The sequence below is a fragment of the Terrapene carolina genome, unplaced genomic scaffold (genome assembly GCF_002925995.2).
Source record: "Terrapene carolina triunguis isolate 2854851 unplaced genomic scaffold, T_m_triunguis-2.0 Scaffold95, whole genome shotgun sequence".
In the NCBI taxonomy this organism is placed as follows: Eukaryota; Metazoa; Chordata; order Testudines; family Emydidae; genus Terrapene; species Terrapene triunguis.
The window spans coordinates 10,886,073-10,910,688 of record NW_020664446.1 but is presented as its reverse complement, the minus strand read 5'-3'; the positions used below and the strand labels follow the sequence as shown (position 1 = coordinate 10,910,688).

Genomic DNA, 24,616 nt, shown 5'->3' with positions numbered 1-24,616 from the left:
AAATGGCTCGCAGCCCGCCAGTGGATTACCCTAATGGGCCACATGCCGCAGGTTGCTGACCCCTGCTCTATGTGCTACTGTAATACAAATAATAGTTAATAATTTAATTATATTGGAAAATCTGTTCATTTTCTGCAAATATACCAGCAAATGAGTTTAGTGGCAGGGATGTTTGCCAAACTAGTGCATTTTAAATGAGTAGTGGAGACTGTTCATGGAAAATAAATCACACTGGGAAGTGGAGTCTAAAAGTTATGCTTGTCCAATCAAGGAACAGAAACTATCATGTGTCCTTCATGATGAAGCTAAAGAGCTCAAATATCAAATGATTGCAAAGAACTACTGGTGGATGATCTCCAGAGCAAAAACTATTCATTGGAACCATTCCACGAAAAACAAACTAAATTAGAGAAAGTCACGATCTGTTCACTGACAATTAACCAACAGGAAGAGAGACGAAATTCACTGCACAAATTATGAATTGAAAATTATGTAATACAGCCCTTTGCAGGGCACTTAACCAGGAAATCAACTGCCATGTCATCCGTTCATTTGTAATCCAAAAATGGTGCTATTTCTGAAACACACCTGGTGTGAGATTGTCAAAAGAGTGCAGCACCAACATTTTAAGTGTTTAGCACCCACAACTGGTGCCAGATTTTCAAAAGTGCTCAGCATCCAGCACTCCACACTTAGACACTTATGGCCAGATTCTTCAAAGAATCAAGAATCTAAAGCGTAAAGTTAATTTGGGCTTGGTGAGATTTTTGACTAACTTTCCCCTGCCCTGTTAGCTAGCAGCTCCCAACTTCCCTGTGAATTTTGAACCAAGAAAATAGCAATATTTTATTTTTTGTCGTACAGAAGAGCACCTTTAATTTATTTGGCTCCATTAAAATTTCAGAAGACACCTTATTCCCAAGAGTACTGAAGAGTTTTGCTATATTACCAGTTTGTAATTTTCACTTAGGAAGTTATTTCCTGTCTGACAGGAAGGAGGAGACAAAGCAGACTGCAGCTGGCTACAGAATTCAAGCAACAGTTAAAAGCAGAAGGAAAGGCAGGCTGCAGGGGAGGGAGAGAACACACACACAGAGCAGTCAGAGAATGCAGGGATACAGAAGCGGATCCATTACTAAGTTAAAACACCCTCACAGCACATCCCAGATCTCTAATGCCAATCTAGGCATTCATCAGAAAGTTGGCTTCTAGCCCGAGGAGTATTTAAACGTCACTTCACTGAGGCGAGATCCACATTTATTAAAACAGGTTTATCAGCTTGCAAATAAACCTCCCACCTTCTTGCTTGGAAGAAACAACTTTGGTCTGCTCCATTCCCTGTCACCCCCCCAGCCCCCAACAAAACACACATTGAAAAGCTGATGACTAAAGAGTTACCAGTTACGTCTTTTGAACCTTGCCCAGATAGAGCTGGTATGCAATGGATTTCTGTTTGTTTTTGTAATGAATAAAGCACAAATGTGAAGAGAAGACTGAGTCATCTCTTTCTCCCTCTTCTAAGATAATCTTTTAAATATTTAAACAAAATAGTGAAGTGGTTAATTAAGGAAGAAAGGACATTCCAATTCTCAAATTTCAGCCTGTTCCAAACAATCTAGTCAACATTAAAATGTCCAGCTAAAGGGCAAAGACCCGAAGGCTTGAAAATTACCTTCAGTGAACAAATCTAAAAACAAAACAAAACAAGACAAGACAACCTTTCCCTCCTTCCTTTGTTCCCTTTTTAAAGGCTACCTGACTGCCTCATTATCGGGTCCTTCCAGAGTGAAAGCAACAGTTTGCAAGGAGAGCAACAAAACTAAACTACAATTTTTTAAAAACGTAAAGCCCGATTTGAATGGCAGACAAACACGCAGAGAACAGTGTGACCTTTTCTTATCACCCACTGACATCCTTAATCGTTTCCAAATAAAAATGCTATTTTCTGCCACTTCTTCATTCTCCAAGCACCTCCAGAGCCTGTTCGGATGATAAACAGTTAATCTCCCAATATCCCCCGCTGCCTGCGAAAATCAAGGAAACAATTGAGACATTGTCTAGTGAACAAGACTCCCAGGGACTCACATTTTTGTTATGTCCCAGTTCTCAGCCTGTCAATTTTCGCTAGCAATGTTAAAGCCTGACTTGCACCAATACAGTTTGCCCTGCACGGAGAAGGTTCCACTTCATTTATTTTATTAAAGCTACTATGTCTGTTTATCATCCATCCACAACACTGTAGTTCCCCTCTATCCCACCCTGCCTAGTTGCTTCCTAACTCCAGGGTGGTGTTGCAATATCTTCTTCAAAAAGATTGCCCAAAAAAAACCCAACGTACATATATGTATAAAAATACCAATGTGTGTAGAATTTTGGCAAAGACAGGGGGAAAAGTGTTCTTGCTTTATATATATATGTGTTATATGTATATATACTTTTATATGTATGTTATATACACACACACACACACACAAATATATATATATATACACACACACACACACACACACACACACACACACACACACACACACCTTCAAAATAGACTTTGGATTTATTTTATTTTTTGGCATGCTAACCAAAAGGAGAGTGAACTTAAAAAAGATATTCTAATGCCCAATAGTAACACCGATACCGCACTTAAAGCAGCAAATATAAAACCAAGAAACTAAGCCTCACTTTTCTCTATTGCTCCCTGTTCAACTGGCTGCATTTCCTGTCTGCCTTTTCACAACCACTGGACCTTTAGGCCCGAAATATCTCTCTCTCTCTCTCTCTCTCTCTCTTCCCGCCCTCTCCTCCCCCCCCCCCCCCCCCTTCCCCCTTTTGCCTTTTTTTTTTTTTTTTTTTTTTTTTTTTGGTTACACTCCCAATACTTTATCTACATGAAAAGCACACACAGCGGTCACCAGCGTTTCCTGTTTGCAGAGTGTGCTTTAACTATATCACACCCTACACTGCTGCGATGGAATGTGCGGCATATGGTATTGTGAAAGGGTTTACTGTTGGATAAAGGCAGCAATGCAGTCCTGCTGGTTTATATCAAACCCTGTCATTCTCTTCATGGAGGTCTCTCAGCTCTCTAAGCAGTGAGGTACAACACACACACACACACACACACACACACACACACACACACACGATACAAGTTATTTAGCTGGAGTGAGGCCTGTAGGACTGCCTCAACAAAGACGCTCCACATTTTCCAATGTCTTGAATCACAGACAGAAAGACACGTCAAAAAATTAGAAACCTTATGACTGAAATGCATGTACTGTTCTCTCCTCCTTGAATATTTCAGAATTCACTGATTAACATGATCAATTTCTGACTTACGTGTTAAAATCCATCATGATTTGTTTTAAATTTTGCCAGGTCCTGGTAGGCTATGTAGGATACCTGCTATCGTGTGCCTGGTAGGATCCCTTTTCAGGTATCTGAGGAACCGTTAAGATTTTCTGCAGGACGATGTTTCGGCACAATGTTCCAAGAGGGGTTCACTGGACAAAGAAAGATCACAGCAGGAACTGGACATACGTGACAGTAGATCCCTGCTCCTGGGCAGAACCTCTACAGATCTCAATTGGACTCCAGGTGGGTGTAGCCTCTACCTGCCCAGATCAAACTAAAGAACCCATGGGTTGCAACCATAACGATCAAAAGACAGGGCCTCAATTTTTCCCCCTTTCTGAGTCAGTTGTTGCTTTTTCTCTTTATTCCCTCCCCACCCCATCTGCCTCCAGTAACATTTTAGGAAGTGCACTTTTGATCACATCATTTACATTTTGAACAAATAAAAACTCCTCCTGAGATTGCAGCCTGGCTTTTGACTAAACGCTCACAAAGGTTACTCTTCAAAGTGCCTTTTTGTGTACATCTTGAGATTGCCTTCCCATGCCCGGGTGCATCCGGCCAGCAGACGCTGCAATCAGAGGCAATACTTTTAAAGCCCATTGAAATGCATCTGTCCACCCTCTCTTTGTAAAAGGGTAGCCTTACTTAACAGGCATTTATTATTGCTGAACCTGGGTTGAAAGTTCACTGTCCCTATAGTCCAAAGTTACCAAGATTTCTGAGCCTGCAGCCCACATTTAAGTCCTAATGAGCTATTGTACCATACTTGCAGCCATTAACCCTTTGATGTCATGAAGCTCCATTTTTCTTGTGTCTCTCTCTGTGCTGGCCACTGGCAAGTACAATGACCACCAAAGCTGAAGGACAGATGATTTGCACATTTATTACGTTCCATTCTTCCATCTTTAGTTCCACCAAAGACTGCATATTACAATATAAGACAGGGGCAGCATGGTCTAGTGGATAGGACACTGAACTGGAAGTCAGGAGACCAGAGTTCTATTTCAAGCTTCACTGCTGATCTGATGCGTGATCCTAGGCAAGTCACTTCACAGCTATGCATCTCAGTTTCCCTCCCACCTTTTATCTTGCTTATTTAAGCCAACTCCTACATGATTACATGTAACGACGACTAGACAAGAAGCAAAAATTAATCTTCAATCATTTAACTATCAACTCAACTTATTGATAGCATAATCAAAACTTAATGATACACCGTTCTAATGAAATATACCCGAGTAGCTTGAAATACACTTGCTTCAAAACTGTTTTCCTGGCAAACCTCTTATTGATACTATGGTCTCAATTTTCAAACTGAGCACCTGAGGTAGGGCATCTAAGGCTGAAATGTGCTCAGATTAGTAATTAGGCACATAAAACAAAGTATTTGGTTGCCTAAGTATCAATTCAAGCACCCAGATATAAAACTAGGTGGCCTAATTCAGGCAGCAAAAACTGAACAGGGGGCTATAAATATGCCATTAAGTGCTTCACTGCTTCCTCCTCCACCAATATACAGGTCATGTCCTGGGGTCAATGACTCACCATTTACTCATCCCATGCATGTCTCCCTATGACCACCCCAGATGCCCAAGTGAGTAGCAGCAAAGCTCTTCAAATCCTAACAACGGAAGAAGGTCCTTCAAAATCTTGTGCTTTGTGACTTGTTTATTTTTTATGGGTTTGGGGATAGACTTCTTGGCTGCTGGATCATACTCAAAATTACAAGGACTTTTGTGGTCCTCAAACCTCTCACATTTGCTCTGGCCTTAATCCCTTTGTATAACAGCTTTATAGCATTCTGCAGGAATGGTCCAAAGCATCGCTGCTTACAGTACTGATATGGAAGTGATGAGCACTACTAGCTGTTATGGACCAGGATGTAGGCAGTCTGGCCTAGTAGTCAGAGCAGGAATCATGCCTAGTGGGCAGAGCAGACATCCAGGTTGAGGAACGAAGCCAAGGATCAGCACCGGAGTGAACTGCCAGTTACCAGAGCTAGGAGTCAAACCAGCGTCGGAACCAGAAATCAAAGCTGAGAGTCAGTGCAGAGGTCAGATACCAAATGCTGAATGAGAAGTCAGAGGACAGGGTGGGAGCCAGGACTAGTGACTGGAGGCGAGGTATAAGGAGGAGGAGAAGTGTAATTGGAGGAGAAGCAAGGATCAAGCAGGGAGCTGGAGCACGGTGGGAACAGGAGCAAAGGCAGGAGCCAGAAGTGGAGCAGAGCAGGAATCAGGAGCAGAGTTGGGTGCAGGGGACAAGCACAAGCAGGATCCAATGCAGACACAACAGGAAATCACCTTGTTGCTCAGATACACTTCCTATGCCTTCTTCCGGCTTAAATGTCATGATTGGACCAATCAGTGGAGCCTTGGCTGAGACTACTGTCCTACTAGCTCCTTGGCTCAACAGGTTTCAGAAGACGGTGGGTGGAGGCCAGGCTGCCGTTCAAGACCTGGGGCATCACACTAATGTAGGGGGTTGGTTTTCTTTTTTTAAATAAAGATCACAAACAAAAAGCCATGGTATATCTTCCACCAGACAGCTTATCCCTTCAGTTAGGGGAGGAGAAGATTGAGGTTTCATCCATTTCTTAGTTAGGGATGAGCAACGTGAGACTGTAACTCCCCGAATACACAATAAGAGCTTGTGCATGAGCAATAAATGGCTTGGGAAATAAGATGCCATCACTGCAATGAATTCCAGCCAAAGGAACTTAAGACATGTCCTTCTCTCCCTCCCCTTCCTATTCCCTTCCCAATCCTCAATATACCTAGAGATAGGGAGATTCCACAACCCACTTCCCAGGAAGTGGGTTTAATTTTATATGAATATCAAGTCAGATGGCCCCTGCTTAAATGCTTTCCTGAATAGGGTTGGACTTAACCATGTGTTTACCGCTTTCTTGAATCAAGGACATAAGAGGAAAAGGCAAGTTTCCACAGTAGCAGTTGTGAAAAAGGAAGGACCAAACATGTTATAAGTAAGTGTCTTGCCAACTTGAGATGTTCACATTACAGAGGTACATTACTCCCTAGGAATTTCCTGCAGATTGATTTACAATGCTGGATTGCAGAGGAACCAAGTTATGAAGCCAGGAGACCCTAAACTGTACTAAAGGTAGGTGCGGGGGAGAGGGTTGGAAAGAATCAAATTCCAGCCATCTCCAAGATCCCATCAGGTTGAGACCAGGCCTAAATAACAAAAATTCATCCACCTTGTCTGTCACTGCAAAAATTCCTCTTTTTCCCCACCCTCTGTATGACTTTATGATATTATATATCATATGATCAGAAAATAATGCAGCCAAATGGGATATTTGTGACTGCTATTGTTTGTACTATGCTAGGTTTGGGAAGCATGGTAGATAAAAGCATGAATATCAAATTATACATCCCAGAAACTCCTTTACTCAGTGTGATATAATGGAGCATACACAACCTGTGCCAGGGTGTCTTGCTGTAGAGCAACGGTTTTGTCTCAGTAAAGTAGGGGTGAGGGCAATCCAAAAAGATTTCCCACACAACAGATACAGAAAACCAAAGATAACTTTCACACAGAACTTGAAACATCTCTTTTAGGTCTCAAAAACTAAGCAATTTGTTTTGTTTTCTTGTGAAAAAAGTTTCTCTCTCTTCCCCCCCGCTAACATACATGACTGGAGGTCAGCAAATCTGGGTTTCATTCCCACTCCATGGGCTTCTTGTGTGATCTTGGCCAAGTAAATTAACCTTTCTGTGCCTCTATTTTCCCATCTGTATACTGGGGGTTGTAATACTTTCCTGTCTCACAGTGCTGTTGAAAGACTTCACCCATCAGTACTTGCAAAGTGCATTGAGATCATCTAACGGAAAGCCATATGGAAGAGTATTATTTATTCCCCCCTTCTCCCCTTATTTCTCGGTTCCAGCTGATAGTGAAGGCAGAAGTGCTCCAATACTGCAAGCAAGTCTATTCCCGTGAGATTTCCAGTCCAGTTTTGCAAACTCAAGTGGATTGGATAGTTTAGATAAGCACCCAGGTCTTAGGTGTTTGTTATGAATGGATCACCCCAGCAGCATCATTTTCTATGCCTCTGATCAGAGACAGGTTTTCCCAAACAGGTATTTTCTGGAGGTTTTTTGCTTGATGCCCATGACACAGGTGGGAAAGCATCTCTGATTTTGGCTGAAGTTTGCTTGCATACCCATTCAGCAGTACAAGTTTCTTCCTCAGAAGAGAACACAGATGCATCTGTGGAGTGGCTTGGGAGGAGGGATGGAGTGAAAAGGGAAGTGTCCGATGAACAACATGGATTAATCCAAGCCAAACTCTCTGAATTGGTCACCACGGGAACCCTCTTGGTCTCCAGCAGCACAGGGAATGAGTGGTCCTGCATCCAGTGATGCTGACTTCCTTCCTTCCTAAAGGTAAGTACTTGCTGTTTTCTTTACTACAGCACCTGACCAGTGTAGGAAAAGTTTGTTTAAACAGACAACAGAAGGCTTTGAGCACTCAAAGCTATGTGGGAAACAGAGGCCTTTGCTGCCAGCTCTTATAAAACATGGTGACCCTGCCTTATCCTAATCCATTATGTCTCCTGGTACACACTGTAATCATTGCTCACGTTCAAACAACATGTAGACTTTGGCTCAAAATCAGACTGCATTATTTAATGCCTAATTCTGTAAACTTCAGGCTGACTTCAGCCGCAACTCGTCTGTGAGGGGAGGAGGCCTACAGTCAGCAGCCTTGCTAAGTCTCCCACCCCGACTACACAACATCTGCGTCTGGCAGGCTCACCCATCTGACTAGCCAATATCCCCCAATCCTGCAATAGCTCTTCACCTTGAGCCAATGCAACGCCATCGGATCGCCAGGAGGCTGTACTGGCCTCACATCTCAGCCCCAGCGACGGAGGTGTCTCCCACAAGACCCCTTTTCAATGTGAGAACTTTGCTGTCCAAGAGTGGATGAATCACCAAAGCTTTGTCTTAGGCCCAAACCTTTTCAACTGGATTTAACATGCATACTGGAGCACAGGCTATACAAGAACATAAATACCAAAATGCCAAGTCTCTGAAATACTCCAAGCCACAGTGTAAGCTGCAACACTGTAATTCACCAGAAACAACACTCAACAGCGGGCATGGAGTGTGCGTTCACAGCTCCATTTCGTTAAACTTCTCACAGAACAACTGCACCCCGTGTTGCCAATTCTCGTGATTTTATTGGGAGTTTGCGATATTTGTTATTTTTCTTGAAGCCCAGCTTCAGGAGTCAAGTGATTAGATGAGAACCTCAGCTTTCATTTAAAATATATACACCTCTACCCCGATATAACGCGACCCGATATAACACAAATTCGGATATAACACAGTAAAGCAGTGCTCGGGGTAGGGGGTGGGGGTGCTGGCTGCGCACTCCAGAGGATCAAAGCAAGTTCGATATAACGCAGTTTCACCTCTAATGCGGTAAGATTTTTTGGCTCCCGAGGACAGCGTTATATCGGGGTAGAGGTGTATATAGTTTCTAGCCCTAATGGTCTGGAGGAGAGCTTGAAAAATTGCAATCCGAGTATATCCTAAAGGCTTAGAAACCAGACGACAAATTTTAAAAATCCAGCTTATGGGGTTTTTTTTTTTTTTTTAAATCTCATGATATTTTGACACCTGCCTGACTCCTGATTTCTGAACAACTGAGGTTGGCAACACTATACCTCTTGCATGCCGATATCTAGACACTGCTAAAATATCACAGCATCCAAAGAATTTAATAGTTCTAAAGGAGAAACGCCACAGCTGGTATAAATTCTCATAGCTCCCATGACTGCAATCTAGCTATGACAATTCACACCAGCTGAGGATTGCCCCATGGTCTCCAAGAGCCAGATTTCTAAAAGGATTTAGGCACCTAACGAGGCACAGATTGCCTAAGCACCTAAGTCCCTATTCAAGGCTAAAGATGCAGTCATTACAAAGATTGCCAGCTTTCAATATCTCAGCCTTCAAGTAAAGGCTCGCTCAATGAAAGCCCATCATTGACTCAGGTTTTGTATGGTATTGGGATCATGTCACATCATGGTGCAATGGAATTAAGTGATTCTAAAAATCCAAACTGCCTCTCAGCTGTACCAAATTATAAAGGTAAATCGCTTATTTAAAGACCCTAATCTACTCTAAATTATTTAGCATATATAAAATTATTAAACTGAGCCTACAGTCAATAATATAGGTGTTCAGTAGGAGTTAATTCCATACCATTTTATGCTTCCTGTGCTGCTGTTCTTGGGTTTTTCATTTCGCTCTAAATTTTCAGATTTGAACAGTGATTTAACACAACTCCTCCCCTCTAAAAATCAAAGGAATTAGCAGTGAATGATTTAGCCACACTGTTCCCACAGAGTACAGTCAGTTTTGCGGCTAGATCTCAGTCAACTATGAATATTCAAGGTACAGCGATTTTGCACACATTTGAGTCATGTACTTAAGCATCATTTTGTGTATTTCATAATTGCCAGGGCAGTTAGACAAAAGGGGTGAAAAGTGTATAGCAAGAGATTCACTAAAGCTTTCTAAATAATAGTTTGTATAAGGTCTTAAGAGTACTGCAGTACCATTGAAAAAGATTGCATGCTTGGCCTGAACACCAAACTGTACCTTGGAATACAGGCAACCCCTGTTAACACACAAAACGTATTCTCCCCTCCCTGCCTACACCCAACTGCGCCATTCTTGTCAATAAGCAATGAAATGAAACCCACACAAATCCTTCCCTCTAAAGTGCCACAGGATTCTAGTCAATTTCAACATGCAGCCTGTGTACCAAGATCCTTTGAAGGAAAAGTCCCATCACGTGCACACCTGCTGCCTCAAATCCAAAAATCTTGGAGGTTATGGCAGAGGAAATGCAGCTACTCTACAACAAACTATTACGCAAAATATTAAAAACAAATAAATCAGGGAGCTTTAAAACCCATAGCTGGGGATTTCTGGCCCACACACACTAAGCTACGATTGCAAAATGTTTTGCTCACAAATGGCTGCATGTGCAAAGATACATACCTGTGCATGCAAAATGGTGACACATTTGTCCTCTCTACTGTTTGTTTGGACATGAATATTTTGGGGGTGCATGTAGGTCCCTGAGTTTTAAAATCTAACTTAAGACAAACTCACAGTCCCTTAAAAAAAGAAAAGAAAAAAAGAAAAAGGCGTTTGCAAATGGAAACCGCATCAAGAAACAAAAGATTTTATTGTATTTGCTTTTCTCCTATGGCTCCTACTCCAAATAATATGGTAAACGGTTTAATTCCCTCAAAAATGACCAAGTTACAAATAATGTCTGTTCTCTGTGCATGATTAAAACACGGAGAACAGAAAGAATTTCAGATGCCTTAAGTTTCACTTGTCATATTACATTTTCAAAACACTATTTTCCCCTCCTTAAGCCAAATTTCAGATAGATAGATAGAAAGATAGATACTACAGTATTGTGGTTCTTTGTTCTTGGGGATTCAGACTACTCCATGGATCTGCTCATTACACAATAGAAAAGCCAGACCAAATAGTACCACCCCCAAGGTAAAATTTACATTGACTTCAAAAGTGTACCCTGCAGAAGAAAACATGGGAATTGTTGAAGACTTTTACCGTTTTATAAGATACACACTATACCAAAACACCGTTTTTGGTACAGCATGTTTTTGCCTGGTACAAAGCAAGCTAAATGTAAGCGCTTGTATAACTAAGATACCAGAGGTAGTATCCAGTCAAAGGCCCCTAACCCACAATGTTACCCTATCATCTGCAGTAGTTATAGCTTAGTCAGAATACTGACTCAGAAAACAGTGAATGAGAACTACACAACTGACAATATTAATGAAAGACGGGAAATATAATTTTTAAAAAGTTGATTAAAATACCATATAGAGGAAATTATTCAGGACATAGAAGGCCTAAAGTTCAGATCACTTAGTTCCTCCCTACAAGACCTGCGAGCAATCCTTGTCTCCACTCCACTTGCCTGCTCTATTGCATTTTAACAAGCTGCACATGGTCATATACATAGACAAGAATCCTACTTCTGGACAGTGGCAGTTTTGTCAATTACACCACCCTGAGGGCACACAGGGACAGAGCATCATGGACACACATGATTCCAGGACAACAAACACCCCCTGTAAGTTGGGGATCATCCAAACTGCCCAGCTGGATTTGATAGATCTTGAAACCTTTGTTCTTGGAAGACTGAATGTTTCCAAGGGGGAAAAACAAAACAAAAGCCCAGTATTGTACCCCAAAACCAAAAATGTTATTTGTAGGCTGAATTCAAACTTTTGGCCTGCCAGCCTGAATAGTGTATTCTTAAAAGAACTCCCCGCCGCCGCTACCCCCAGTTTTCTTTTCACCTCTGGACACAGAAATGCAGCTGGACCAAAACAAGATGCAAAGCCTTACTAGACAACGGAGGCACTGAAATCCAAATAAATGCACTGATTTTAAATGGATCCTCTTGCTGTACCTTCTAAAGCCTACTAAACACATAAAGAGAGTATCTAGCTCAGCATTTCTCGCATGTGGCCACCAGGGCTGTTCTTGTGGCCATAGCCTCCTGGGCAGTGATGGGGCAGCGATGGGTGGCAAAATAGTGGCCCCTCCCCCTTCCTGTTGCTCCTGGATGCACTGCCTTGGTGTTGATTGCTGGGACCACCAGCAGGGGTGGGGCTCTGCCCCCCCTCTGCGGACACCTGGGGTACAACGCTGGAGGAGAAAGTAGCTAGTGTTATTTCCCACCTTCCCGGGGCAGTGGGACTCAGGCTTTCGGCCTCAGCTCTGGGGTGGTGGAGTGGCAGGTTCTGGCGGAGGGGCTTCAGGCTCCAGCTGTGGAACTTTAGGCTCTGGCCATGGGGCTTTAGGCTCCAGCCCCCCACTGCCTTCCCCAGCCCGCCTCCCACCAACCCCCATTGCCCCTGGCCCCCGCTGCCTCCCCTGACTCCCCCATCAAGGGGCTTAATTTGTCCCTTGGCTTGACAGGGCTGAGTCAGTCTGCTGTGAAAAGTGATACTTGCATGTTTGTTAATATCACTTTTCACAACAAACTTACTAGCTAATCATAAACAAATTACAATGATTTGGAAGTGTATATGCGCGTACTTATTTGTTTTTCCTAAAGCTCATTAAGTATTTTAGGGAAAAGTGTGAGAGCGGCCACCAGCAAGCGTTGGTGGCCGCACTCTGAGGCCACCAAAAAAATTGTCCTGAGAACCCCTTTCCAGCTGACGTTCTCAGAGGTTTTGGAGACCCCCTCAAGCACCATGAAAAGCAGTATTAACCCAGCCCTCAGCGTTGGAGGTAATCCAACCAAATTATTCATGCTGGTCTTTTGCTTCAATTTTTGTAGCCTTAACTTCATGTTCTTAAACTAACCTGAAAAAGAGGACAGAAGACAAGTAAGTACCGCCATGGTAATCGTTAGAATGCAGCCCTATTCTGCAATCCTTAAGCAAAACTCCCACTGAAGCCAATGGGCATTTCACCTAAGCAGGGTGTAAAGCACGTAGCCCTAAGGAGGAGTTGTGTGACTTGTGGCCAAGTATTCATAAGAACAGTCCTTTCCTCCCTTTGTAATCCAGCTATAAGATTAGCCCCAAATCTTGATTTCAGAAATACATGAAACATAAGAAGCGATTTGCAGGTGTCAGTCCTTTCATTACAGATCTTTGAGGCAGCACAAAGGATTTCAAGAGAAAAATCAGCACATGTACATGGCATGCGTACAAGACAGAAGTATGTGGGGGGTGGAAGGAACTGTTTATATACATATCTATTTTGCGTGTGCGCGCACACACACACACACAGAGGTAAATATCTCTTCTTTTCCATATAAAGACTAATCACATTTTCATAGCACCACTTAGTGCAGATCGTTATTAGAGAAACTAGCAATACTCCCTGGTGTGCTGTACATCAACAAATGGTGGCACTGAAGAATCCTGACACATCCCAGTCCAGTTGGCATCTGCATCTACTTAGCCCTCTTTCTGCCATCACCACCTCCCCCGGTATGTCACCAGCCACAAGGCCTTCATTTACAAAAAACTCTGTTCTTTATCTATTGGCATGACCAGGAATTGGAGTGAGGAAGGAAAGTGCAGGGGAGGGGGACGGACATGGGAAGGGAAACAGCATTTTTACGTAACAAGGCAGAGCTTTCTTCTGGAGTGGGGGTGGAGGGGGCGTTTAAAAACGAACAACATTAAACCTTGCACAAACTTTGTTCCATCAAAACACATTTCTTCCCCCCCGCCACCTCTTTCCCCCAGAACATTGTAAGTAACACAAAAGATCACATTACAAATGCCAGCTGTGGCTCTTTTGGAAGGTGGTCTCCATCTCAGAAGTAGTATATGTTCCTCACGGCCTAAGTGGTTGCTATGGTAAGAACACTTTTTATTGAATCGCAGAGTGAAACAGCTCTTAAAGAGCCCCATAAATAGTCACAATCCACAGAAGATTCCACCTCAGGCTTCCTGAAAAAGGTTTCCAAAATGGGTAAGAGAATTTAGAATCTATAAAAAAAAATTTGAGGGAGTGTCAACTCATATGGTGGAGCAGCATTTAAATGGGCAGGGATGCTGCAGGAAGGGAGACACTAGCAAGTCGCTTGTGAGCTCTCCCGATAGGGGCACACTGTGTCTGAAGGGAGGAAAATTGTTATTTATAAAGGGCAGAGCCCATTCTTCTAACAGACTTCAGTGAAACCTGAAATTCAATTACACCTCCCATCTTCATCTGCATTTTTAGATTCAGCATTTAAATTGCAATCATATATAAAAATAGGTGACAACTTATTTACAAGCAACACTTGACCTACCTTCAAAACGCTTATAATCCAATAGCAAAAATCATCCACCAGAATCTATTAAAATCTTTCTTTCCTCCTCCGATAAACAAGTCTGTCACAGCAAAATTTAAAATGAAAGACTAGCGATGTGCATGTTGCCCTGTAGTTTGCTTTGCTGTGGCAGAGAATGACAACCAGCCAGCCAGCAGAGGGCACATGAGTTATCAAGCCCAGTTCCCAGAGGAATGTTTTCATCTCTGATGATCCCATTGGTGATGGGATTGACAAACAAGGAAATAAAAGACAGATTCTTGTTGGGTTATTCACCATTAGAAAATAGGTGATAGGCTGGCGGGAGGGAGGCGGGAAGAAGGCTAGGAATTTTGTTTGTAGACCAGATAAAAGAGCTAGCAAAGTAAACGTCTTTCTTTAAGCTCGTAATATAGCAATAGCACAAACAACAGGAAGGAAAAATAAAATCTTTTCAAAAGTGAACCACCAACATTTGGCATTGACCATTTAAATATCAAAACCATCTACATTTCGCTTTGCCTTATTCAGGTCGGATTTTAAAACTATTAATGCAAAGAGCTACTAAAACATTCTATCAAAACTATTTAAGACAAAAGGTCTGGGACTTTTCAGGTTGAAGAGACACAAATGTTTTTAAAAACAGAAATTCCTAAGTTATTTTCTTTTTTTTTTTTAAAGTAAATTAATATCTTTCAAGTGTCTGATGTAATCTCTCAACTATATCAGCTTTAGATCCTATATCAAAAATACATGAGCAGTTTCTTTTTTGCATAATTTCACCTTCGTATCCATTAATTATAAAAAAATAAAGTCAAAAACATGAGATCTGATGATAAAATATATTGAAAGAAATATTCTAACAAGCCGTGAGCCATCTTCTCAAGAGGTTAATTTATCAGCTCAACATTCAAAACCGATGGGCTCATTAGCTAAAAATTGCATAAAAAGCAGATATAGGTGAATGTGAATGAGTTTGGGCAGTCGTAGATGCATGGTACAGTATACAAATAACAAGTCGTTTCTTTTTAAAACTTTTTGGACATTGTTTAAACACATACTCACATGCGGCCTTAACACTGTAACTTTACCATCACTTTTACTATATGGGAAGCAATTTGACTCCAATAGCAGAATTCAATAATGGAACTGGATTTTTCTTGAGATGAATTGTAAACATACTATTTGCTGACATTCAGTGTTTATACTAAGGGAAGAGGCACCAGAAACCAAAAGACTTTTGTTGTTGTTAGTTTTAAAATATTTTTAGCTTGATCCTAACAAGCCGTTATTCGGGTAAGGCTCTGCCTGACTAACTCCCACACAAGATTTGTCTGAGTGAGGATTACAGATCAGACCCAGAATTCACAATGCGTCTTGGAGGTGGTTTATTTTTTAATATTCTCCCAAACCCTATGTTCAGTTCAACAGCTGGAAAGTCAGAATTGTAAATCAACTGGATCGGACTTATATAAAATCAAAATAGTTTTGGCAAGTGTAAATTTCAGGGGCACTTAGCGTCTTCACTTTTCCAAAAAGCAAGAACTTCTACGCCATGGATAATATTTTGAAGCGCTGCCCAGCAACAAAAAACTCATTCCCCACCCTTTAACCTGGGTTTGGCTTGCTCTTTTTTGTGTGTTGAGTAAAAGAAAAAGGATGACAAGCAAATGCTGTTAATGTCAAATGTCATTTTTTTTTTCTTTCAACAAAGGAAGAATGTCTTCTGAGTTTACTTACAACGATGTGTGCTGGAGATGGAGACCTAGCATCCTTGAGGGCTTGTCTACTCTGAAGGCTCCCTGCCTGAACATCAAGCAGTGGCCATTTCATCTGGAGATACTGGATGGGAGGAAACAAAAATGGGAAAAGAAAAATGAGTTCAGAAAAGAAAGACAAAATAAAACAACAAATCCTAGCTAACATGGGCAAAAAGATACAACTTAAAACATATGCAAGGATCTGAAACGAAAAACAAAGAGACGGCAGGTACCTTTGTATGGTTATGTGAAACAAAACTGGTGCAGCGCACTAACATTTTCATACATCAGCATTTTCAAACAGCAGAATAAGGAAATAAAGCGAATTGCAAAGACAATGTTATCTCGAATGAGTTTATTAACAAATCAGATCTGGAAGAGGAAAAAACACACACAGAAATAAAATAGCTGAGAAACTGAGAGGGGCAGGGGGAAGGGAAGGAGGGCGGACAGTCAAGTCTTAAAATAAATAAACAAACAAACAAACTCCTGAATCCCAGCATATTATCATCTCACAGTAAGAATTTATTCAGCAAATGCCAGTAATAGTAATAATCAACTTGTATAGCTCTTTGTGTCTTCAAAGCACCATACAAACCTCACCATGCAGTTCTACTCTGAAAGGCAACTCTGTGTTCACCACTGTGAGGTGCCACGTTTAGTTTCTCTCAGTGGCTTCCAGATCAAATGTTCTCAGTTTACAAGTTTATTCTGTGCTACCTTTGCAAACTCGACCAGGAGGTCTGTAAGTCAAAATGGGTTATTTCCTTCTTGGGTATCAAACAACTACAACCCAATACTTGATGGGGGCCCCACCTAAAAGAAAGCTTTTCTGAACCCCCTCTTCTGGCCTTCAAACAACCCCCAAACTTCTCCAAGCTCATCATCAGAAGCAAGCACCACACCAACTCAAAGCAGCACCAGACCCTGCCAAAACAACCGATGCAAACATCTGTAGACATATTTCCACTGCTGCAATGATCAACACCCTCCACAACACACCTTTCAAAATCCATGGTTCCTACACCTGCCTATCACAACATGTGGTGTACCTCACCCAGTGCACTGAATGCCCCAATAGCAACTAAGTGGTTGAAACAAGACAATCACTATGCTCTCGACTGAGCTCACAAAGGAAAATGATAAAAGACAAAACCACCACATCTCCTGTGGGTGAAGACTTTTCACAAAGCGATCACTCTGTATCTGACCTATCAATCCCCATCGAAAACCTGCACAACGCTTTTAAAAGACAAGCCTAGGAGCTCAAATTCATAATTTTGCTAGACACTAAAAAACGTGGTTTTAATAAAGACACTGGATTTATGGCTTATTATATCTGTAACCCACTAACCCACCTTTTCTGTCCTATGATTTACAGTGTTGTTAACAGGCCACTTCACCTTGAATGGTCCCTTAGTAAATGTGCTAACTACTTATGCTGAATTATCTATTCGATCTTGTATTTATCTGCAACACTCTGAGCACCTTTCCCAGACCAGAAGAGCAGCTCTGTGTAGCTCAAAAGCTTGTCTCTCTCACCAACAGATGTTGGTCCAATAAAAGATATTACCTCACCCACCTCTTCTCTCTAATAGCCTTCCATGACACCTCTGCAACCTAACTTCCTTCAATAGGTTTGCATAGGTGTAACTGATTGGCCTTATACGTGAAACTTAAATAACCTAGCTGATGATACACAAGAAGAAATAGAGTACAGCTCACTCTCTCATCTGCCTTGATTCTGTGGGTCACTGAAGTTAGCAGAAGAGCAGATGTGCTAAGTAAGAATGTTTTTACTTAGTCACTTTTCAGAATTGAACCACACTTCAAGAAGCAATGAAGTTTTGGCACTGACTTCACTGGGAGCAGATATGGACTTCAAGTTCTGCACTAGGGCATGCACGTCTTCCCATTAAAGTCACTAGAATCACTGACATGCACCGGAGAGAGAGCAGAAATTGGCCCCAACAAACTAGTAGAAGAAGTATACCTGCAGTTCTCTGAGATATGCAGCCAGACGGATGGATCAGGCTGTGGAATAGTTTTCTCAAGGGACACGGTGAAAGCCACATTGCTTGTGACATTTAAAAACAAACAGAACGAAGTTCTGGAGGACACACTATAGTGGGACTTTCCTGCACTGAACCCTCATTGATCTAACAGGTTACGTCTGTTAGACCCGTTATATCCAGTGTCTGCATCTATTTGATTCCATGCATTTAGCAGGATACTAATGCCTTCATTTATGTGCACACAACATTTACTAGCGTGAAAGGCCTGGTAGGCGCAAGGCTGTATGCGCTGAGGTGACCAAAGAGACATTGTCAACAAGAGATGCACTATCATTTCAGGTATGTCTACACTGCAATACAAGACCCGGCCCGAATCACAGAATATCAGGGTTGGAAGGGAACTCAGGAGATCATCCAGTCCAGCCCCTGCTCAAAGCAGGACCAAGCCCCAGACAGATTTTTGACCCAGATCCCTAAATGGCCCCCTCAAGGATTGAACTCACAACCCTGAGTTTAGCAGGCCAATGCTCAAACCACTGAACTATCCCTCCCCGGCCTCAAGATGCAGAGCTAAAAACAGCAGTGCAGATGTTCAGGTTCAGGCTGGAGCCCAGGCTCTGAGACCCTGCGAGCAGGTAGGGTCTCAAGCCCGGGCTCTAGCCCAAGAAACTCAAAGAGTCAGAGACTCAATGCTGCAGGTTTTTTACTACAGTGTAGATATACCCTTGGAGAGTCTCATATTTTCAAGCTTCGGCATTCAAAGAAATAAACACGTGGTTTGTGCCCCTTTCGGTTCTTCAAGTTCCAAGAAAAAAATTGTTTTTATTAATCTTCACATTTGGGATTTTGGCAAATTGGAGTCCGACTCTTCCAGAATTTCTAAAAAAAAAAAAAAAAAAAAAACCTAACAAAAACTATCATTACTTCAGAGAAGCAATGTTGCCAACTCACAATTTTAATCACAAGTTTCCCAATGCTCGAGAGCTGGGCCTTCGCCTAAACTTCAGAGACAAGTGATTACGAAAGAATCTCAGCTTTTATGATTGTTATTGTTATTTTAAGAGTAAGAATCTACCCATCCTGGGTTTGGACAAAAGCTTGAAAATGTGCCCTGAGAGTACCGTAGACTAGAGATTCAAAAAGCAGAAGGCAAATGAAAAGAACCTAAAAAGGTATCATTTAAAAAAAAAAAAGAAGAAGAAAAAAAAAGATAATTTTAGGATTTTTTTTAAAGACCAATCTCATTATTTTTTGGGGAGTTTGAGTCATGATTTTAAAACATCTGAGGTTGGCAATACCGGACAAATCAATTACTAAAGGCTTGAAAACTCTCAGGTACTGTACACATGGTGATTGTTACATCACCATATAAACGTGACTATGAAAAAATAAGTACAAGGCACCAAAGGCTTGCGTGTCAGTTCCTTCATAATGGGTTACACTGAAGGTCACAAACCCACTCCACTAAAAGAAATAATGATAAGTGGATTGACAGACCACAATGAGTAATAGCTCCCCAAACTTTTCAGCAGCATTTTAAAATGTTTAGAGCTGGTGAAAGATGTTGCTTCATTACCCTAGAGTCTGAAGTTTGCTGGGTATCCAAAGAACAGGCACAAGCACAAGGTAAGTGCCCCCACAGCACCTCTCGATGTGCCTCAGAACTGACCTGAATGACCCATCTGCAGGGCAGGGGTTAGTTCTACCACTACTAACATGCAGTAAAGGCAGTTAAGTGCCAGCTATCCGAGTGAGGCATTTTTCCTAGCCCACCAGACAGCCATCAGATGGTCATGAGTGATTTAAAATATTGCTACAAGAGTGACAAACCCACAAAGAAACTCATTTTGTCAGCAGTTTTAGCAGACAGGTCAAGGACTGACCAGGCCTGGACACTGGAGTGTCTTTTTGTCACTAGGCAGCACTCCCCCAGGGCACGTCAGATGCCCTGAACGTGCAGGGTGGGGAAGTTCATATTAGACCCTTTCTACATGCTAACTATTATGTGGCTAAACAAAAGGCTGTGGTCTCCAGTGATCAGTTCAGAACCTTTTACTGGCACTAAATTCCCTCAGAAAGAAACTCCATGTGCAAGTAGGATGACTAGGTGTCCGGTTTTTGACCGGACCCTGGAGGCTCCAGTCAGCACCGCCGACCGGGCCGTTAAAAGTCCGGTCGGTGGTGCCACGGAGCTCAGGCAGGCTAGGCCCTACCTGTCCTGGCTCCGCGCTGCACCCCAGCAGGGGCCATCAGGTCCGCTCCTAGGTGGGGGGGCCACGAGACTCCATGCACTGCCCCCGCCCCGAGTCTGCACTCCCATTGGCCGGGAACCATGGCCAATGGGAACTACGGGGGCAGTGTCTGCGGCGAGAGCAGCACATGCAGAACTGCCTGCCACACCTCCACCTAGGAGCCAGACCTGATGTCCACTTCCAGAATGCAGAGTCGTCTGCAGTTCCAGGACAGGCAGGAAGCCTGCCCCAGGCCCCCACCCTGCTGCACCATTGACTGGGAGCCACTAGAGGTAAGCCTGCATCCCAACCCCGAGCCCCAACCCCTCTGCCCCAGCCTAGAGCCCCCTCCCACATCCTGAACCCCTTGGAGCCCCACCCCAAATCCCTCATCCCCGGCCCCACCCCATAGCCCACAGCCCCAGACAGAGCCCTCAACCCCCTGCACCCCAACCCCAGCCCGGAGCATCCTGAACCCCTCATTTCTGGCCGCACCCCAGAGCCCAAACCCCCAGTTAGAGCCCTCACTCCCTCCCGCACCCCAACCCCCTGCCCCAACCGAGTGAAAGTGAGTGAGGGTGGAGAAGAGCAAGCAACCGAGGGAGGGGGAAAATGTAGTGAGCGGGGGGGCAGGGCCTCAGGGAAGGGGCAGGGCAGAGGGCATGGCCTCGGGGAAGGGGCGGGGCTAGTATGTTCGGTTTTCTGGAATTAGAAAGTTGGCAACCCTATGTGAAAGGTTCAATTTTTTCTGCTCCACCTTCAGTCTCTAGAAGAGGGTCAGTAATTTCACAGTGATTGCCACAATGTCCAGGTAGAACAGGCTAAGTGAAAGAAAGAGCCAGGGAGAAACTTACAACTGCTTTGCTCTTATATGTTTAAATCCCAGTAAAACCCTTCTGCAACCCACCCCTAACAAAGAGATGCCAAGAAATCTCACGTTGCAAAGTCTAGGAGGTAGCCAAAGCCGCCTCTTTTCCTGGACACAGTTGGAAGTGAATTCAAGTGGAGTCCAAAAAGAAAACTCCAAACTTAAGGGTCTATTTTTTGCACACATGCACTCTCACACGTGCAGCTTCCATTACCACCAGTGGGAGCTACACGCGTATCAAAGGGGAAAATAAACAGCCCTCATAAACAGCGGTGATGTGCAATGGTCATAAAGTAACTTCCATCAGCTCTAGCCAGTGGAAAGCCTCCAGTTTTACATTCCGGCCCCATCAAGGGCAAGATGTTCTGTCCCGAGGATAAACACAAAGGGCCTCAGCAAGTCACTGTGTCAAGCTAACGGACAGTTTCAATGCCGGGACGCTCACAAAAGTGTAATTGGCTGGCTTTAAAATGCCAGCCCCGTTGATAAAAGTATGAAATATTCGTTTTGTTTAAGGTGACAAGCCTGGCTCGAGGACTCCACGTCCAAGAACGGCCATGCCTATAATACGACGTTAATGCAGTGGCTTATAATTCTTACTTTGCATAAAAGCTTCATTGTGTGCCATATCCAATCTCCACAGGTTACCTGAGCCACAGCTTTTTACGAGTCTACAATACACATAATTTTCAATTATGTTAGGGCAGAACAGAATCACTGCCTATATAATATTACTGGTTGGAGGAAATGAGACTCAGCCCTACTGCCGAGAGAGCTAACTGAATCCAGATGGTTGGGGGGGGGGGGGGGGGAAGGGGGGAGAACAAGCGGTCCTATGGAGTTACGTAGCAGCAACCACCCCTCAGCAACTCTCTCTTTCACAATGGAACGAGATGCCAAGTAATTGCCGTGGCCCCCACCACCACCCGTGCACAATACATTAGGTATTAGGTTGGAAACTGTAGAAGGGAGGATTCTTTTGGCAGAGGAAGAGTTACAACACAGCTCGAACATGCAAACTTTGGGGGAAGGGGGGCAGAGACTGATTGCTTTCACAGGTTTACTGCTGCTGCAATGTTCAGTTATTCTTATTAAAAGAAGAAAATTAGGTCCTATTACAGCCAGGAGGTAAATCCTTTCCTTCCTTGAGCAACTAAATAGCAGGAAATCCTATTCTTTCGGTCCTAAATGCCGATTTGAGTCAGGCAGTTCCTCTAATTTGCAAGGGGACTACAAAAATTCAAGCCTGACTTTCCCAGCATTCTGACAGTGGTTTTACATTCCTAGGAGCGGGGGCAAAGAGGAGGGAAATTCCCACCATCAGTAGTCCAGAATTAACACTCTCGCCCTCCCTGTACAACATTAGACACACATACACACTCCCCTCCTGCTTGTCTGCCTCAGTGTGGAAATTATGAATTGCCTATACAAACACTCAACTTTCCAGCCAATTAACTCAAACAAACCTGTGCAAATTATTTCCAAGCAAACTGTTAAAATAGGCTCCACTGCCACCTTCTTAAATTTTTTAAATAACGCAATCTTGGCATAAGTATTTTATTCTCTGTTTAATAATATGATCTAATTGTGGGTCATTAGTGTGTGGTTTTTTTTTAAATAACATTTCAAGCAAGAGAACTTATGCAAAATAATTGTTATGATGCAGGCCTCTGCACAAAGATTAAAATACATATGAGGCTAGCGTACTTGAGAGAAACCAAAGCTGTTTAAAAGGCTGTTAAATTGTTAGCACAAGGGGAAAGGCAAATATCTCAAACGGCCCAGATTTGTTTTTGTAAAAGGGGTGCAAAAAAGAAAAATCTTGAATCTTAGGCCTGGTCTACACTACGACTTTAATTCGGATTTAGCTGCGTTAATCCGAATTAACCCTTCACCCATCCACACTACAGAGCCAGTTAATTCGAATTAAAGGGCACTTAAAATCGATTTCTGTACTCCACCTCGACGAGCGGAGTAGCGCCAAAATCGATTTTGTTAATTCGAATTAGGGTTAGTGTGGCCGCACACCACCGAATTAATGTGGTTAAAAACCGAATTAATGTGCTTAGTGTGGCTGCGCACAATCGAATTTATACAACCTGTTTCCCAAATTCGAATTATCTAAATTCGGATTAATCCCGTAGTGTAGACATACCCTTATAGGAAGCAAGATTTTACAAGTCACCTTGCTACTTCAGCTGGCATTCTGAAGGTCTGGTATACCATGGAACCCAACCAAAGCCACCTGCCTAGGGTCTCCAGTGACAGTATTAACAACCTGCTAAATGGGACTGCTCTTCCAAGACTTTGTTTTGAAAAATAAAATGCTATCTGGTTACTATACGTCCAGGTTTCCCCAGACATGACCTCTTTTTTGGTCCTCCAATCTCCATCCGGGCAGATGTTTGAAATCTGAACAAATGTCTGTGATTTTGAGCTGGGCAGCAGGAGAGCAGCGGCTGCTAGCCTGCCGCCCAGCTCTGAAGGTAGCACTACCACCAGCAACAGTGCAGAAGAAAGGGTGGCATGGTATAGTATTGCCACCCTTACTTCTGTGCTGCTGCTGGAAGCAGCGCTGCCTTCAGAGCTGGGCAGCCGGAGAGCTGTACCTTCCCCCCCACCAGAGCCGTGCCTAGGGTACGGCGAATCAGGGCGACAGCCCCAGGCACCACGCTTTGCGGGGCTCTGCGCTTCATGAGGAGGCAGGTGGGGGGAGGGGCAAGGAAGAGCCTCCCCGCCAACCTTCCCCTCCCTCCCAGCGCCTACTGCCAATCAGCTATTTCGCAGCATCTGGAGGTGCGGGGGAAGGGGGGAAGAGGAGCCAGGCCACAGCGCGCTCTGGGAGGGGGCAGAACTGGGTGGCGAAGAGGTGGGGCGGGAAGAGGCGGGGGCAGCAGGGGAGGGAAGAGGCGGGGCAGGGGTGGAGCCGTGGGGGGAGCAGTGGAGTGCGGGTGGGGCCTGGGCAGAGCAAGGGAGAGCACCCCTCGGCAGATAGAAACTCAGCACCTATGTCCCGGGCCCCGCACCCCCCTAGGGTGGCCCTGCCCCCCACCTTCCCGTCCCCTCAGCAATGTGCTCTTTTGGGAACATGAAATATGGTATCTATTGGTAACTGCCTTCCAACACCCCTCACCCCCAATATTCAAACTTAGGAATGTTCATTAGAAACCATTACTCAAAGCACCCATCCAATGCTGTGATAATATGTTTTTCTGCAGCAGTACAGTTCCACTGGAGGAATATGTATGCATGTGTTTTTACCACACAGCTCCAGTACTGTTTCCACCACTGGTAGGCTCTAGTGAGTGCTGCCTCAGAGCAAAAAAAGCCCACTATGTGTTTTTAGAGGAGACGAGGCTATGCATCTCAGGTTCTGAAAGGCTGGTACATATTCTCCCGAAGAAACTGAAACACACAGAGACGAAGGTTCTACATGTCCAAGGTTCCTAACTGAATCCATGGTGGAATTGGGAATCCTAGAGAAGCCAGAAACCCTAACTCACAGTCACCTACTCTATCTGCCAGCCCAAA

General features: G+C 43.5%; 1 protein-coding gene across 20 annotated transcripts in view; it reads right to left on the bottom strand.

The window, feature by feature from the left end:
* Positions 1-24,616, bottom strand: part of TCF7L2 (transcription factor 7 like 2) — a 207,019-nt gene that overhangs the window by 108,899 nt on the left and 73,504 nt on the right. For all 20 annotated transcript variants that reach the window (XM_024193491.3, XM_024193492.3, XM_024193497.3 and 17 more), the window contains exon 4: positions 15,952-16,053. In XM_024193491.3, the coding sequence (XP_024049259.1) occupies positions 15,952-16,053 (102 nt within the window). The remainder of the gene's footprint in view (positions 1-15,951; positions 16,054-24,616) is intronic.